The sequence below is a fragment of the Neoarius graeffei genome, chromosome 7, assembly GCF_027579695.1.
Source record: "Neoarius graeffei isolate fNeoGra1 chromosome 7, fNeoGra1.pri, whole genome shotgun sequence".
Taxonomy (NCBI): domain Eukaryota; kingdom Metazoa; phylum Chordata; class Actinopteri; order Siluriformes; family Ariidae; genus Neoarius; species Neoarius graeffei.
The window spans coordinates 95,993,929-96,013,067 of NC_083575.1; the positions used below are offsets into that span (position 1 = coordinate 95,993,929).

General features: G+C 40.5%; 1 protein-coding gene across 1 annotated transcript in view; it reads right to left on the minus strand.

The window, feature by feature from the left end:
* Nucleotides 1-14,147, minus strand: part of tmem134 (transmembrane protein 134) — a 31,800-nt gene extending 17,653 nt beyond the window's left edge. The window contains exons 1-4 of the mRNA XM_060926592.1: nt 13,975-14,147; nt 8,315-8,565; nt 3,424-3,491; nt 3,070-3,156 (exon numbers count right to left, since the gene is read on the minus strand). Of these exons, the coding sequence (XP_060782575.1) occupies nt 3,070-3,156; nt 3,424-3,491; nt 8,315-8,521 (362 nt within the window). The 5' untranslated portion in view covers nt 8,522-8,565; nt 13,975-14,147. The remainder of the gene's footprint in view (nt 1-3,069; nt 3,157-3,423; nt 3,492-8,314; nt 8,566-13,974) is intronic.
* Nucleotides 14,148-19,139: the final 4,992 nt, after the last annotated feature.

A 19,139-nucleotide genomic window follows, 5' to 3' on the forward strand; every position in this document is an offset into this window, starting at 1 on the left:
CTCACTCATTCACTACTCACTAGTGAGCTTATTGGTAAAATGAAAAAACGCTTTGGGACACTACTCCGCCACGCCGTTATTGACGTCATTACTGTTGCACAGTTAAAACGTGCCAGATCAGTCGGCTGGTGGGTTTCAAAATAATAAATACATGCATGTGTTTTTATGATAAATCCATATTATACGGAGTGTATTTCCCACATTAATCAATCAATACAAAGTACCTGCAGCTTTCAGTTCTTTTAAATCAAGGCTGAATGCTTTCGTTCTTCTTTGCCGCTGCCTTTTATTACATCAAGTTTGAGGCGTTTGATTAATTCCTCACTCTGTACTCTAACTTTTATCTGTCATATTCTAGTTTAGCTTATTTTCTATTCTCTTACCATTTTAATTGTACCTGAATGTCCGATTAGAACGCGTTTCTTCCTCCGTCTGTTCACCCGAACATACTACAATATTACTGCCATTTTTGCGTCACAACTTATAAATTTGTCTCGTGCCTGTTGTTATAAGAAACTAGATAGAACTCGACGCCAACGGCGTCCATGGGGATGCCTCCGCCTGGTAGACTACATGCCTTATTAAGTTGTGATTTGGGGATGGACATTTGACCTCACAGTGACCTTGACCTTAGACCTTTTGATCTCAAAATCTAATCAGTTTATCTGTGTCCCCAAATGCACAAATGGTGACAGTTTGGTGAAATTCCTTTCATTTGCCTTTGAGATATCGCGTTCACAAGGACGCACGGACGGACAGACAACCCGAAAACATAATGCCTCCTGCACCTTACGGTGGCGGAGGCATAAAAACAAACAAACAAACAAACTACTGCTGTACTCAATCTAAAATACTTAACACTCCTTATGAAACAGCTTTTCTTTCAGCACGACTGCAATGCATGATGGGATATATTGCTTGGTTAGTGACTATCGGTTGTACATTACTTTTCATGATGCATTATGGGATACGATGAGTCCACTATATAGGGTGTAATAATTCTCACTATACATTCGGACAGCACTAAAAAAATGGTGAATTCACTATATAGCCCACTATCTAGCGAGTCGTGAGTGATTTCGGACACCGCAGTGGATATCGTAGAGCGATCTGAAAACTAACAAACAGCTTTCAATTTTGCACTTTAGAACTAAACTTTTACTAGAATTCATGAACTTAGAGTTGAGGAAAGGAAAGCAAAGAAAAGAAAGGTACTCCAAGGAAGGAACATTTTATTTAATTTTTATTGTAATTTTTTTGGGACTTCTCAAATCATAGTCGCCCTTCAGGTAACCAAACCTCAGTTTTTAGTCGCCACTGGCGACCACCAAGTTTCAACCCTGTAAGAGTCAGGCGTGACAACAGCAAATTCTTATTCCAGCTGAAAGTGAGCCGGGGGTCTGGGGGCCCCCAGCCGGTTCCTAGGTGGCGCCTTGGTAGGAGGACAAGGGGGGGTGAAGCCCCTCGAAGCTTCTAGGATTTAGCAAATTCTAAGGGCTTTCATAACCTCTATTTTGAATAAAAATTTCATATATTTCATGCAATCAGAGTTTAATAAAAGATTCTCACAAAGTACAAGAAAGTAACTCACATCAGCAAACCCGCATTTTTAGAGTATGCTCTTCCCAAAACGACAGAAATATTTCCATATTCAATCATTTTCCTCCAAGTATTTCTGAAAGCGCATTATCAAACGCATTTTTAAGTTTGTTTTAGATCGGTCAGATTGTATGGATTCAAGTGATGCCCTTAACAGAACTTTTCTAACAGTAAATTTTTAAGCATTATCAGCCGACACGAGACGATAAAAATTCATAATTACCTCTGAATGAGCTCGTCTATCTGCTACTGGAGTCAGGGGCACTGATTCTGCGTTATCTGTAACTGTTGATTTCACAAGTGTTACCCAACGGCTGACATCATCTCATCTCATTATCTCTAGCCGCTTTATCCTGTTCTACAGGGTCGCAGGCGAGCCGGAGCCTATCCCAGCTGACTACGGGCGAAAGGCGGGGTTCACCCTGGACAAGTCGCCAGGTCATCACAGGGCTGACACATAGACACAGACAACCATTCACACTCACATTCACACCTACACTCAATTTAGAGTCACCAGTTAACCTAACCTGCATGTCTTTGGACTGTGGGGGAAACCGGAGCACCCGGAGGAAACCCACGCGGACACGGGGAGAACATGCAAACTCCACAGAGAAAGGCCCTCGCCGGCCACGGGGCTCGAACCCAGACCTTCTTGCTGTGAGGCGACAGCGCTAACCACTACACCACCGTGCCACCCGGCTGACATCATAAAATGTAAAATTTTGTCAAGAAAGCAGATTGTCCCGACATCATCGGTCTTCAGCTTCGTTTTGAAAAACGATGATCCAAGAGAACAGTTTGTTTGTTTGAGAGCAAGTTTTTCAGTGTGCCTCTTCATTTGACTCCCATAATTTATCAAGTAATTGCAGGACGTGCATAAAACTTTGCCGGGACAATCGGCTTTCTTGACAAAATTTTCAAGTTTCTCTGTGACTGTCTCTTCTTTGCTACCAATTTTCACCTCGATCATCACTGTCTTTTGCATCCATTCCCACCTAAATTTATTTTTAACTTCCTTGTTGATTTCAAGAACTTGAGATTCTTGTTCTTGTGTGAGAGTGTTCACCATTTTCCTCTTTATCTACGTATCGAGACCGCTGACTGGTTCAAAGATCGAAAGACAGTTTGGATCAGTCAATCACTGAACATTTTGCAAAACTTATGGCTTTCAAGAGGTTTTCTGGTTACGGAAAGAAGCGATTTGCTCCGAATGTTCCGCGGGTCACTTCTACGCTGAGAGGGACTCGGCAAAAGCCGATTCAAACCCCTCCCCCCCTTAAAAATGTCTCCTTGGATTTGGATGATTCACAAGAACACATTTGGCTAACAAAACCGTGGAAATCTGTGGATAATAGTCATGCCTGAAGAGTGGGTGAGCGATTTAGTTAGTCAATTATTTATTACGTGCACTCACAGAAACGTGTGTGTGTGTGTGTGTGTGTGTGTGTGTGTGTGTGTGTGTGTGTTTACCCGCAGCAGTGTGCAGAGAGCTGTGTAACAGAGCTCAGTGTGCTGAATGACCACTGAGAGCTGCAGTAGGAGAGCGTGGCTGGATCACTGTAACACACACACACACACTTACTTTAGAGCATGAATATAAGAGTTTAATAACATGGACAGAATAACTCGGTCAATACAATATTATAATATCCTCAAGAAGCATCATAAAGGTTTTGGCAATTATTGCAATAAAGGTTTCATTTCATTTAATACCAGCACAAGTAGTTTCACTAATACTTTTTTCAAGCATGAAAAGTACACCCGCACCCACCCACACCCCTACACCCACACTCACGCACGCGACAAAAGAACTGAAATTCTGACCTGATTTTAAAAAGGTTGTTAAAGGTGGAGTTTACAGGACTGCTCAAAGCCTCTTCATTCTCCAGGTTCTGTGATTCAAATACAAATATAGATTTTAAAAACGAGAAAGACAGAAAATGTATTCCTCCAAAAATAAACATGTATTTTATTTATCCAGATGTCTCTACATTTATTTACTAATAGATATTTAAACACTTTGGTTTCGTTATGACAAATTAAAGTTTGTCATACTGAACTCAAAGTCTGAAATATTTAAAATATACTTTTCTGAAAATTACAAACAAAAGTTCATTACAGATATGCTTACATTTTTAATTACTTTCAGCATTAAGAGTAGATATATGCTATATATACACACACACACACATACACACAGTGGTGCTTGAAAGTTTGTGAACCCTTTAGAATTTTTTATATTTCTGCATAAATATGACCTAAAACATCATCAGATTTTCACACAAGTCCTAAAAGTAGATAAAGAGAACCCAGTTAAACAAATGAGACAAAATATTATACTTGGTCATTTATTTATTGAGGAAAATGATCCAATATTACATATCTGTGAGTGGCAAAAGTATGTGACCCTTTGCTTTCAGTATCTGGTGTGACCCTCTTGTGCAGCAATAACTGCAACTAACGCTACGTTCACACTGCAAGGCTTAATGCTCAATTCCGATTTTTTTGTGAAATCCGATTTCTTTGTGAGGTCGTTCACATTAACAAATATATGCGACTTGTATGTGATCCTCAGTATGAACGAAAAGCGACCTAAAAGTGTTCCGCATGCGCACTGCAGGATACGACGACGTCACACGCAGTGAGCATGGCCAGTGTTTACGGAAGTAAAACCGCCCGGTTGCGGTATGACCCATCCAATCTAGCTTGAATAGCTGCATCCCCCCAAATGGAAATCAGCTCCCTAACCTCTGCGTCCTTCCATTGAGAAGATTCAGAACCTTCACAGCCCGAAGCGTCCCTCGCATTGATGTCATGCGCAGGGGCGCAGATACGTTTTTAGAACTGGGGGGGGAAAAAAACTGGGGGGGACAAAGCTGCCAGCAAACCAACCCCAACATGCCTGTCAAGCTGCTTGTTAGTAACCATAGCAACCAAGCTCGAGCTCGCAACCTGTGCAGTCTGCGCAGCTCAACCAACCGAATATCAGTCTTTGTTTTGTTTTATGTGAGTTGTTGCAACTATATGTATACACTGCTGTGCACCTCAATAAACCGAATGGTAATTAGTCTTTTGATTTTTCCGTGAGGTTTGCCTTATGCAAAGAAAGACAGCACAGACGTTTTTTCCTCCCTATAAGTAGGGGGGACCGAACGAGGTGAATTTAAATATGACTCGTCCCACCCTCTATCTGCGCCCGTGATTATGCGCCATGTTGTTGTAACTTTTTTGAGAGACCCGCCGCCTACTTCAGCGCAGAATAGTGACGTTTGTGGCTTGTTGATGACGTGTAAGTCGGATGAATGCGACCTGGCGGTTCAGACTGAAGTCGCATATGAAAAGAGCGGATAGGAATCGGAATTAGCACCACATATCCAAACGGCCTGGGTCGGATTTGAAAAAATCGGATCTGTGTCGTTCATATTGTCAATAAAAGATCGGATACAGGTCACATATGGGCGAAAAGATCGGATTTGAGTCACTTCAGCCTGCAGTGTGAACGTAGCCTAAACGTTTGCGGTAACTGTTGATCAGTCCTGCACACCGGCTTGGAGGAATTTTAGCCCGTTCCTCCGTACAGAACAGCTTCAACTCTGGGATGTTGGTGGGTTTCCTCACATGAACTGCTCGCTTCAGGTCCTTCCACAACATTTCCATTGGATTAAGGTCAGGACTTTGTTTTGGAATGGCCAAGTCATTAACTTTATTCTTCTTTAACCATTCTTTGGTAGAACGACTTGTGTGCTTAGGGTCGTTGTCTTGCTGCATGACCCACCTTCTCTTGAGATTCAGTTCATGGACAGATGTCCTGACATTTTCCTTTAGAATTCACTGGTATAATTCAGAATTCATTGTTCCATCAATGATGGCAAGCCGTCCTGGCCCAGATGCAGCAAAACAGGCCCAAACCATGATACTACCACCACCATGTTTCACAGATGGGATAAGGTTCTTATGCTGGAATGCAGTGTTTTCCTTTCTCCAAACATAACGCTTCTCATTTAAACCAAAAAGTTCTATTTTCGTCTCATCCGTCCACAAACATTTTTCCACATTTTCTTATCCATGTGATCTTTAGCAAACTGCAGACGAGCAGCAATGTTGTTTTTGGAGAGCAGTGGCTTTCTCCTTGCAACCCTGCCATGCACACCATTGTTGTTCAGTGTTCTCCTGATGGTGGACTCATGAATATTAACATTAGCCAATGTGAGAGAGGCCTTCAGTTGCTTAGAAGTTACCCTGGGGTCCTTTGTGACCTCGCTGACTATTACACGCCTTGCTCTTGGAGTGATCTTTGTTGGTCGACCACTCCTGGGGAGGGTAACAATGGTCTTGAATTTCCTCCATTTGTACACAATCTGTCTGACTGTGGATTGGTGGAGTCCAAACTCTTTAGAGATGGTTTTGTAACCTTTTCCAGCCTGATGGGCATCAACAACACTTTTTCTGAGGTCCTCAGAAATCTCCTTTGTTCGTGCCATGATGCACTTCCAAAAACATGTGTTGTGAAGATCAGACTTTGATAGATTCCTGCTCTTTAAATAAAACAGGGTGCCCACTCACACCTGATTGTCATCCCATTGACTGAAAACACCTGACTCTAATTTCACCTTCAAATTAACTGCTAATCCTAGAGGTTCACATACTTTTGCCACTCACAGATATGTAATATTGGATCATTTTCCTCAATACAGGGAGTGCAGAATTATTAGGCAAGTTGTATTTTTGAGGATTAGTTTTATTATTGAAAAACAACTATGTTCTTGATGAACCCAAAAGACTCATAAATATCAAAGCTGAGTATTTTTGGAAGTTGGAGTAGGGCTTTCTTAGTTTTAGCTATCTTAGGAGGATATCTGTGTGTGCAGGTGACTATAACTGTGCATAATTATTAGGCAACTTAACAAAAAACAAACATATACCCATTTCACTCATTTATTTTCACCAGGGAAACCAATATAACAACTCAACATTCACTAATATACATTGCTGGCATTCAAAAACAAACAAAAAAACAAATCAGTGACTAATATAGCCGCCTTTCTTTACAAGGACACTCAAAAGCCTGCCATCCATGGATTCGGTCAGTGTTTTGATCTGTTTGCGATCAACATTGCGTGCAGCAGCAACCACAGCCTCCCAGACACTGTTCAGAGATGTGTACTGTTTCCCCTCCTTGTAGATCTCACATTTGATGAGGGACCACAGGTTTTCTATGGGGTTCAGATCAGGTGAACAAGGAGGCCACGTCATTAATCTTTCTTCCTTTAGACCCTTTCTGGCCAGCCATGCTGTGGAGTACTTGGATGCGTGTGATGGAGCATTGTCCTGCATGAAAATCATGTTTTTCTTGAAGGATGCTGACTTCTTCCTGTACCACTGCTTGAAGAAGGTGTCTTCCAAAAACTGACAATAGGACTGGGAGTTGAGCTTGACACCATCCTCAACCCGAAAAGGTCCCACAAGCTCATCTTTGATGATACCAGCCCATACCAGTACCCCACCTCCACCTTGCTGGCGTCTGAGTCGGACTGGAGCTCTCTGCCCTTTGCTGATCCAGCCACGAGCCCATCCATCTGGCCCATCAAGACTCACTCATTTCATCTGTCCATAAGACCTTAGAAAAATCAGTCTTGTGATACTTCTTGGCCCAGTCTTGACGTTTCATCTTGTGTGTCTTGTTCAGTGGTGGTCGTTTTTCAGCCTTTGTTACCTTGGCCGTGTCCCTGAGTATTGCACACCTTGTGCTTTTTGACACTCCAGTGATGTTGCAGCTCTGAAATATGGCAAAACTGGTGGCGAGTGGCATCTTGGCAGCTTCACGCTTGACTTTCCTCAGTTCACGGGCAGTTAGTTTGCGCCTTTTTTTTTCAACGCGCTTCTTGCGACCCTGTTGACTATTTTGAATGAAGCGCTTGATTGTTTGATGGTCACGCTTCAAAAGCTGGGCAATTTTAAGAGTGCTCCATCCCTTTGCAATATATGTCACTATTTTTGACTTTTCGGAGTCCGTCAAATCCCTCTTCTGACCCATTTTGCCAAAGGAAAGGAAGTTGCCTAATAATTTTGCACACCTGATATAGGGTGTTGATGTCATTAGACCACACCCCTTTTCATTACAGAGATGCACATCACCTGGTATGCTTAATTGGTAGGAGGCTTTCAAGCCTATGCAGCTTGGAGTAGGCCAACATGCATAGAGAGGGTAATGTGGTCAACATACTCATTTGCCTAATAATTCTGCACTCCCTGTAAATAAATGACCAAGTATAATATTTTTGTCTCATTTGTTTAACTGGGTTCTCTTTATCTACTTTTAGGACTTGTGTGAAAATCTGATGATGTTTTAGGTCATATTTATGCAGAAATATAGAAAATTCTAAAGGGTTCACAAACTTTCAAGCACCACTAATAAATATATAAAATACTCAAATTCAAGCTTTTATAATAAAGTATAAATGATTAAAAATATTTATTCAGAAAATTACAAAAAAGATACATAGCATTAGAAATAATTTGTAAATAACTTATCATAAATTTAAAAAATTCAGCTAAAAGTATTTTCCCAGCAAATACAACATGCGAATAATTTTCTCCTGCATGCACAACAGACAGAAAGCCCAAAAGACTTAAACATGGAAGTAAATTTCCAACATATAAAAAAAGTGATAAATATAAATATATATCTAAATAAAAGCTGTGAGCGAATCCTCACCTGGTATTTGAGGTTGCTGTGATCCATCGTTCCGGTGGAGGAGGAGGGAAGACTCTGTGGTTTGGAGAACGTCAAGGGTCCGAACGTCATCTCTCCATCGCGCTCTCTCTCTCTATCCTTCCATCCATCCAAGTCCTCCTCTGGCCCCGCCCCTTCCTCCTCTCCTTCCAATGAGAAGGCGTCGTCAATGTTGAACTGCTTCGCCATGGTTACAGACCCTCAGGCGCTCACTAGGTGAAGACGGCTGTACACTGGGGGTGAAATTATGTTAAAGGATGGATTTAGTGAATAAAAAGGTAAAATTAGTGAACTGAACAGCCTTCGGGGTCGGGTGTTTTATTCCCACATTTCATCCTTAATGTAACAGAATTTAATATTTACACAATTATTTCCATTACATCTGGATCTGTCGTAGAATCTGATAAAATATCAGGATTAGAATTAGAGAAACCACAATACACTGCTGTGTAAAATATTATAAATTATTGTTATAGTTATATAGTTATGCTGTCATAGTTAGTTGCTGGAGTCCCTGCTTGTACTCGGTGCAATATGTATACTGTTCCTACTTATTCAGGTGACATTGGGCATACCTAACCACCTGTGTTTTCTTTCCCTCCCCCCCACCCCAAATCTGTCCCTCTGAGTTACATGGAGTCAACAGGAAATCTTTTGGTGGAGACGGTGGGGACCTCGACTGGCTATCGTAGCCTGCAGGAAATCAGCCGTCAGACATTCTGTCGCATGTCCCAGACCCGGTGAAATGTAACTGAATTGTCTTGGCCAGCCCTAAGGGTCCCATCTGCATCCCATCATTACTGAGGAGTGTGCTCCCATCACCCAATCAAGCATCCAGCCAGAGCAGGTCATGATATATTTTACCATATTGACATGCCATTGTTGTGTGTTATGCCTGATGTAAAGACTCTCGTCTCTGCGAGCCTACCACACAGATTTAATACTTGTCATTTTTAGGGCATACCTAACAACCTGTGTTTTCTTTCTCTCTCCCCCCCAATCTGTCCCTCTGAGTTACATGTTGATCCTGGGATTGAGATGCTGGCCTCTTCTGCCCCTCGGACCTGCTTGATCCATCCTGGTGCCCTGTGTCTGGTCGGAGTTTTATCGCCCCGCTCCTGTGAAGGACGGCCCCATGAGGACAGTTGAGGGTTATACCTGTTAAAACTGTTAATGTTATAGTCAGGCTGTCTGTTGTTGCCCAAATGAGGATGGGTTCCCTTTTGAGTCTGGTTCCTCTCGAGGTTTCTTCCTCATGCCGTCTGAGGGAGTTTTTCCTCACCACCGTCGCCACAGGCTTGCTCATTGGGGATAGATTAGGGATAAAATTAGCTCATGTTTTAAGTCGTTCAAATTCTGTAAAGCTGCTTTGCGACAATGTTTATTGTTAAAAGCGCTGTACAAATAAACTTGATTTGATAAATAAAATTACACAGAATATTTTTAAATTAGATATTTAGTTGCTGGAGTCAGACATTTTGAAAAAAAAAATTGGCCCCTCTTTCCATGGGTGGTGTAGTGGTTAGCGCTGTCGCCTCACAGCAAGAAGGTCCGGGTTCGAGCCCCGTGGCCGGTGAGGGCCTTTCTGTGTGGAGTTTGCATGTTCTCCCCGTGTCCGCGTGGGTTTCCTCCGGGTGCTCCGGTTTCCCCCACAGTCCAAAGACATGCAGGTTAGGTTAACTGGTGACTCTAAATTGAGTGTAGGTGTGAATGTGAGTGTGAATGGTTGTCTGTGTCTATGTGTCGGCCCTGTGATGACCTGGCGACTTGTCCAGGGTGAACCCCGCCTTTCACCCATAGTCAGCTGGGATAGGATCCAGCTCGCCTGCGACCCTGTAGAACAGGATAAAGCGGCTACAGATAATGGATGGATGGCTCCTCTTTCCTCCTAAAGAGACAGAATCCTGTTTCTCCAGTGAAAGTGAGGTGAACTGTTTGCTCCACACTGCCCCCTGGTGGTCACTCTGCTTAAACCGCACGCATTTTTATTTATTTATTTATTGTGTTTTAACTCCAACAGAAATGCAGCAGGAGGGTAGAAGAGCGTAACAGGGAACACACGCTCGACCTTGGCAGCAGCAGCAGGAATGCCGCAGAGGAAATGACTTCCTGTTAGCTTTACAACCCACTTCCTTCACACTGTAACAGAATAAAGCAGCACGACTCCATAAAGCATCACGTCGGAATAAAACACCATCAGAATGTCAGGCTTTTAACATATATAGCAATGTGGAAACAAAACAAACACACAAACTATTATTGCACCACAGTGCTACTGAATTCTGGATCCTGATTGGTCAGAAGGTGCTGATTAATTCACTCGGCTGGATTTTATTAACGCACTCATTATGATTTCTGAGTTTCGCTCAACTTTCAGTAATGTCAGGTGTTGTACAGGAGTGTGTGTCTGTTAGAGGAGAACACACACTGCGCTTAAATAAATGTGGGAATTAAATAAGCCCCGCCCACAGTACACAAAGTTGTCCTGGTGCATTATAATAAATATAAGAGATGAGCAAAGAAATAAAACACGTCATACTTTTGATTTGTTCTCACTTGCGTTATAGCTGCTATAAACTACGGTAGCTATATTTCTCTCTCTCTCTCCGAGTTTATAAGACAAAAAAAAAAAAACACACATTGTTTCATGATACTAAGAAACAACAGTGTAAACTCCTCTGACTGATAGAAAGCGCTGACACTGGAGACTCCTTCCATGACTGTTAGAAAGAGAAACTTCTCCTTACAGAAAACTTCCCAGTATAAAGGACCTGTTTATTTTTAAAAATAAAGTAATATTAAGCTAGAACGACTGGTTCTGAATTTTAAATCGTGTGTAATGAGTAACATACTAGTTGCATTTTTATTCGATTCTCTCTTAAATTTTGTTTGACTCAGTCATAGGGCTCGACATTAACGGTAGGCCGACTGTCTGGGACGACCGAATGTTTGGTCAAATCCACATCTGTCTGTCCGAAGGGACGAGTCGAATATTTGATGAAAACAGTGTTGTAGTCAAGTCACTAAACCTCGAGTCCGAGTCCAGTCTTGAGTCCCCAGTGTTCAAGTCCGAGTCAAGTCACTTAAAAAGATTTTGAGTCGAGTCTGAAAACAAGGCTCCAACCGTACCATTTGATGGTGGCTGTTTCAGTGCTATTAACATTAGTTTGTTCCTGAACATGGCGTATGAACAGGTGAATGTGCTTCTCTTTATCAGGGAGTGTGCAGTATTCTGTCAGAGATGGTTGGGAGACGGATGTAAGTGCACAAGGTGTGCTTATTAATACAAGTGAAGACGGTAAACAATCCAGAACAGCAGGCAAAGTCGTAAAACGGTGAAACAGGTGATAGGTCGAGCGAGACACAAACAGGCTATTGTAGACTCAACAGAATCAAAGACGAGAAACAGGAAATCAGGGATCAGGAAACCAAACAAGGAAATAAGGCTCGGTAACATGTCAGCAACGCAATTCAATACTTCGCAAAGTAAGTGTGTTTTCACAGTTTTTATATTGGCACACTGATCGCACCTTAATTCTGTGCAGCTGCGAGTTGTTTACGGCGCGTGCGTGAGAGTCCGCGTGGCGCGCGTGCTGTCTGGAGCGCCCCCGAGAGTCTATCTGATGCACGCGCCAAGGCATGCAGGTGTGACACTCTTACAAGAAATTAGTACAAAAATTAAAAGTAGATATAAATGTTATGCCAAATTATTATGGCATGTTACAAAAAATAAAGAAAAAATCAGAGTCCTCGTCTCCAATTTACGAGTCTGAATGCAGTTAAGGCACGAGTCCGAGTCCAAGTGGAGTCACGAGTCCTTAAAATAAGGGCATGAGTCGGACTCGAGTACTACAAGCCTGGTTGAAAATCACCATTTTTATAGAAATTATTCAAGAGTTATGTCAATAAAGTGACAACAAAACTAGTTCCGTCCTCTCAGTGATCCGGCCGTCTTATTGTTTACGAAATTCCAGGGAAGCTGAGTACAGCAGGTGTGTGTAAAAATAAACACGGCATAATCTCTAATTATAGATTATTAGACTCATCGAAATCAGAGAAATGGTCATGAAATACCTCAATAAAATAAATATCTGTGGTGAATCTTCATCTCATTTCATTCGTTGTATTTTTCTTTTGTACGGTTCACATCAACCATCAACAACGCGGTAAAATATTTCAGCGGAATTTTACGACAGCACCGAACTCCCTAACGGTTTGTTTTCATTCACAGTGTGATTCTGTCGCCCTCATCATGTCCAACTTGTTTTCTTTACATTAATTTATACTTCAGGTTTGAGTGGATTAATCAGGATTTAACTTTATTTCCTGCAGAAGCTTTGAATGTGGGTGAGTCTAAAACTCTTAAAACTGCACATCAGGGAAGGGGTTAGAACACACACACACACACACACACACACACCCGTAATGGGGCTTTGGATAGTTTCTGATTACTGTTAAAGTTTGAGTTTTATTAAAAAATTATAACTACATAGTAATAAAAAGGTTCTGGTCAGGACGAGTGAAAAAGCTGGCTGCTGGTCAGACTAGACGAGTCGATTAAAGAGTTAATGTTGAGTCCTGAAGTACTTTAAAATTTTTTCCTTCAGCCATTGTTTTATTAAACCACACTTTGTTTCCTCTCATGAGGTTTTGGCTGTTTTACTCGGCTATCTTCATCAGTGATGTGACTGAAATTACTGATGACTGAGTGACACACACACAGTTTCACTTTATCAAATTACTGAAGCGCTTATAAACACTGATCAGATTACTGATAAAATCTGACTTCTTGCAGTAACTGTGATTCTGATCTATAAACGAGGGACTGCTTAATCATCATCATCACTCAGTATCGCAGTCATACAATATCACAATTAATGAACGGTATATTGTGCAGCCTGTAAATTATGCTGCATTATAACTCTCTAATGCTTTATATGAGCCATATTTTCAGTCTTAAAACACTTTTTTTGCTCAAAACTCGAGCTCCTTAGGACAGATTAAAATAATAATAATAATAATAATAATAAAAATTCAACGACACTTGTTTATGAGCCCCACCGGAAGTGCTCAGGCTCCATGTTTCCTTTAATGTTCACACCATAAACTGATCATACAGCAGCGAAATCATTTTAAACAAACATTGTTTTCTTTCACTTTAACTGATTTTACTTTATTCAGCGAAATTTAATTTAATTTAATTAGTCAAATCTAAACACGGATAACTTTTACTTGAATAAACACTCACTCAGGGTTTCCTTTTAAACGCACTTTCGTCATCATTATTACACTTTTACTGGTTTTATTTAATATATTTAATAATTTTTACTGCTTTGTCTAAAGCACGTCAACCTCACGAGCCGATAACGATATTGATATTATTATTATAAACAATAGCCTCATAAGTAGTACCGTTACTCGAAAAGCGAACTAAAATTAAAGGGACAACTATTTTCCCCACCCGTATTCCGACTACTTCCGCAACTCTACGCTGTGCACGCATACAAGCAATCCGCCAATCATCGGAAGGAATTATGAGCTTTCGCCTATCACAACCCAGGAGGCGGGATCATCCGGAATACGGGTAGGCTAAAAACTATATCTAGCTATAACCGGTAATAAATTCGTATCTCGATACTTACTGTCGCTGTTTCTTTGTGCGTTAGTGTACGAAGATTCACATTTACACCATGACGTTGCCTGGGTAACCGTGCACAGAGAAATTCGTATCAAAATATTTAAATTCGCGTATCCACAACAACAAAAACTTGCTCAGAACTTTTCACTAGCTCGCGTCTTTCTCGTTCTAACATAGTTCCTTCCGACGCGTAAAAATGGCGTCAAGATTCTCTGCTGCCCCCTAGCGGACTGGACCGGAGGTGTTACTGCCTTTTGAAAGAAGACACACAGAAGTCATGAAGAGTGTATAGTTCTTATTTTATTAATATATTATAAATAAGAAATAATATATAAATAATAAGGAAAATAATAAAATAGATATGTTCAAGCACCAATCATCAAAGCAATTTCCTTGTATGTGAGAAAGTACTTGGCAGTAAACTTGATTCGGATATAAAAATCCATACATAATTGTAATTTATATTACACAATGCTCTTAAATGTAACACATTTATTTATTACATGTTTGTTTTGAACACAATACTTTATGTGCTCTTCAGAGACATGAAGAAAAAACAAACAAACTTTGTTTTGCTACTAAATTTACACTAAATGTGAGTTAAAGTAATTATTACAATTTAGTGATAGTTTAAGAATCGCCTGTTTATATAACAAAGCAACATCAAAATAAATGCAGTATTATTAATAAAAAGATGAACAATTTTGTCGTCACTTTTTTTTATGATAACACTTCAGATTTCACTGTTTATCTTGTATAGATAGATAGATAGATAGATAGATAGATAGATAGATAGATAGATAGATAGATAGATAGATAGATAGATAGATAGATAGATAGAACTTTATTGATCCCTTTGGGAGGTTCCCTCAGGGAAATTAAAATTCCAGCAGCATCATTACAGGATAAACAGAGAATTGAAAATAGAGAAAACTTCTAGATAAATTAAGTATTAACATATACAAATATAAAAAATAAAATATGAAAAAAGTCTAGCAGGAACTGTATTTATGCCTGCAAGTCCTTTGGCTCACTGTTTGCCCCCACAGATGACATTAATAACTGGGACTTTCAGAACTTTCTGGAAATAAACAGAGATAAGACAGAGGTTTCGGTTATTGAAGTAAGACTCAGAGGAAAGATATGTTTGTTTCTTTAAACTTCCTGTCTGTAAATAACAGAAATCATGTCAAGTATGAAGAAGTCATATTTCACAGTGACCTCCATAGACAAGATGAACCCCTGAAAAAAGGCGTATCATCTCTGTGATATCTCCAAGGTCTGGAGGTTACTGATTACTGCAGCGCTCCTTTATCTGCTCTGAGAGCTGCATTACAAAGAGCTGCTCTATAAAGAGCTCAGAAAGCTGCTGCAGTGAAATCATCCATCACTTTAACCATAAATAAATCTCTGACTTGGTTATCTGCGGTTTTCAGGATTGATGGATGGTCTTTAAGTGTTTTCTTGTTTGAGAAGATGATTGTTAGATTTTCATTCCAGAAAACTTATAGCTTCATTACAACCACAGAGAAAAAAAAATTAACACTTCTAAAAAGACATTTAATTTAATTTAACTATCAGGATTAAATTCTATATAATTGCATTTTATTTATAATATTTTATAATATTTTACACAGTAGTTTATTGTGGTTTCACTAATTCAAGTCATGATATTCTATTAAATTCTATTGAAGTTACAGATGTAATCGAAAATAATTGTGTATAAATACTAAATTCTGATTGAAAAAAATCCTTTTTGAATAGATTTTTAAAAAAATGTTTTATTGGCCTGTCTTTTGGTTTTGTATTCCTTACTTTATTTTGTACACCTATTTAAAAGAATATTTATTATTTGTTCCAAGAATTACTATTTAATCAAATCATTTTAAATAATAAAAATACATTAAAAACAAAAATTATAAAATTATGATTATTATTATTGAACTTGGGCGGCACGGTGGTGTAGTGGTTAGCGCTGTCGCCTCACAGCAAGAAGACAATATAAAAACAGAGGACTAGTTCGATTATGACATAATAAAAGGGTTGAGTTCTTCCTCTAAAAGCTGTTGAGATAAAAAGGTTCAGACTAGATGTTTGAAAGATGGTGTGACCTGAAGAGGGCTGGGCACAGCAGCTGAACTGATGCTTTTGCAAGGAAGATTGATAATTTTGTGAGATCAAGATGTGGAAAACTGATTGACTCTTAAGGTGACGATGCACGAGGCAACTTTTTGAGCAATGTTGCAAGGCAATGTTGCGCTTTGACATTTTCCCATTGAGATTGGGGCAACATCATTTCTATCTGAACGATTTTGATCATTTTGAGCAACTTTTTATCCAATCAGAGTGCTAGCACCGAATCACATGATCACCTGAGAGCTTCTGAAATTTTCAACAAAGATGGCGGCCTCTCACTCAACAGCAGTGGTGCGAAGAAAAATAGAGACAACTTATATATTTTTATGGCAGTAAGTTGTTGTGTGGGCAGCATGGTGGTGTAGTGGTTAGCACTGTCGCCTCACAGCAAGAAGGTCCGGGTTCGAGCCCCGTGGCTGGCGAGGGCCTTTCTGTGTGGAGTTTGCATGTTCTCCCCGTGTCCGCGTGGGTTTCCTCCGGGTGCTCCGGTTTCCCCCACAGTCCAAAGACATGCAGGTTAGGTTAACTGGTGACTCTAAATTGAGCGTAGGTGTGAATGTGAGTGTGAATGGTTGTCTGTGTCTATGTGTCAGCCCTGTGATGACCTGGCGACTTGTCCAGGGTGAACCCCGCCTTTCGCCCGTAGTCAGCTGGGATAGGCTCCAGCTCGCCTGCAACACTGTAGAACAGGATAAAGCGGCTACAGATAATGAGATGAGATTATTGAACTTTTAGATTAATGGTTTTCTCAAAAATGTTTGTTTTTACTTTATTTGGCCACCAGAGGGCGGGAATGAGCTTTTATCGTTTTCAATGTATTGCCCCAAATAATTTCTCATAATTTCAGCATTAATTATTATTATTTTTTTTAATACCCAAAATCTTATTTCACCTCATTAAATCTGCTGGGATGTATGAACACACCCCAATGTGACACTGTCATTCCAAATATCCTAATATTACCAACTTAGCCAACTTAGCTAGCAGGCTAGTTAACGACAAGTAAAGTTAACTGCTAGTAAACAAGCGTCTGTTTGTTCGAGGCAGACATGAGTGGGATTTCAGTATTAATCATCATTTCCTTTGTTATTTATTTTACCAGTTTAATATATAATATAGTTAACGTAACAACCATCATATTTTTATTGCTAACATTGTGTAGGTTAGCTAGCTAAAGTTTATTAAAAGCATGTTTATTCACTGACATCACAAACAGACCTCATACATAAGCTCTAAATCAGTTTTAAACTGAAATACCAAGAAGGTCTCTGTTTTAAAGTATAAAAAGGTGAAATTAGCAGAAAACTGTGAATTTAGTGCTTTAACAAGACTGTTGACTCAAAGAATTGTGCACAATGGCACTGTTTTTTGAAGCATTTCCATACACAGAAGACAAAAATAAGTAACTGTGAGGAATAAATTTTACATTTATTGGAAACTTTAAGGAAGAATAAAGTCTTGAATATGCAAACTCCACATAGAAAGCCCCCTGTTGGCCATGGGGTTCGAACCCGCTCCTTTTTGCTGCGTGGCGACAGTGCAAACCGCTGCACCACTATGCCACCCTCTCTATCAACAATAACATAACAATAACATAGCTTTTTTTCACCCCTCAATCCTTCTTTTCATCCATGACAGCTGGTACCTTTCCCACATTCTTAGATAAGATTAACAAAATCTGTTCTATCTCTATCCCTACACCACTATACCCCCTTTACCCCTTCCACAAAAGGCCCTGCAGATTGTCTTATCCAGCAATTCCACCACCTGCACAGTGGATGCCATCTCTCCACAATGCTCCAGACCATCTCACAAGACCACTCCTTCATTATTTCCATCATAAATTACTCCATAAGACCTGGTCATGTACCAACTGCCTTCAAAGGCTTATACCCATCCTGGAGAAAGTCCACAGTAGCTTTCTCCAACATCATCAATGACTGCCTGGGATCACATCTTTCCTTTCTTTCAAAAATTATTGACCAAGTCTCTGTCAGAGATGAGAGATGAGATGAGGTCCTGAACCTGGAGAGGTGGTGTGCAACCAACAACTTAGCACTGAACATCTCTAAGACAAAGGAACTCATCCTGGACTTCCGGCGGAACAGCGCTACCCCTGCCCCCCTGTATATCAACGGTGAGCGTGTTGAGCGAGTGCAGACCTTCAAATTCCTGGGTGTCCACATCTCTGCTGATCTCTCCTGGTCAACCAACACGTCAGCCCTGGTCAAGAAGGCCCAGCAGAGGCTACACTACCTTAGAGTGCTCAAGAGGGAGCAACTGAGCACAAGCCTGCTGATGACCTTCTACCGCTCCACCATAGAGAGTCTGCTGACCTACGCAGTGTCAGTGTGGCACTCTAGCTGCACAGTGGCTGACAGGAAGAGGCTGCAGAGGGTGACCAACACTGCACAAAGGATCATCGGCAGCCCTCTGCCTTCCTTAACTGACATCTACAACTCTAGATGTCTGAACAGAGCAAAAAACATCATAAGGGACATCACCCACCCTGGCTTCCATCTGTTCAATCTGCTACCCTCTGGCAGGCGATACAGGTCCATACCGGCCAGAACAAACAGACTCAGGGACAGCTTCTTTCCTAAAGCAGTCACCATACTCAACTCCAGCCTGCACTGAGGAACTGGTGCTTTGAGAACTGGCCTACTTGTGAACTGTTCAAAAGGTAACTTTGTGTGTGTGTGTGTGTGTGTATTGCATCATGTCTTTTTGCACTGTCAATACAAATGTCACCTTATCACTGAATGCTGCTATCACTAGCCACTTTACTTATACTACTGGAGTATTGATGCCAATATACTTGAGCTGTGTGTGTGTATGTACATACACATGCATATGTATGTATGTATATATATGTATATACTGTTATTATAATGCCAATTATGCACAATATGCCAATTATGCCAACAATGCCAATATACTTGAGCTCAATGTATGTGTGTATGTATATGTATGTGTGTATATGTATGTGTGTATATGTGTGTGTGTGTGTGTGTGTATGTATGTGTATATATA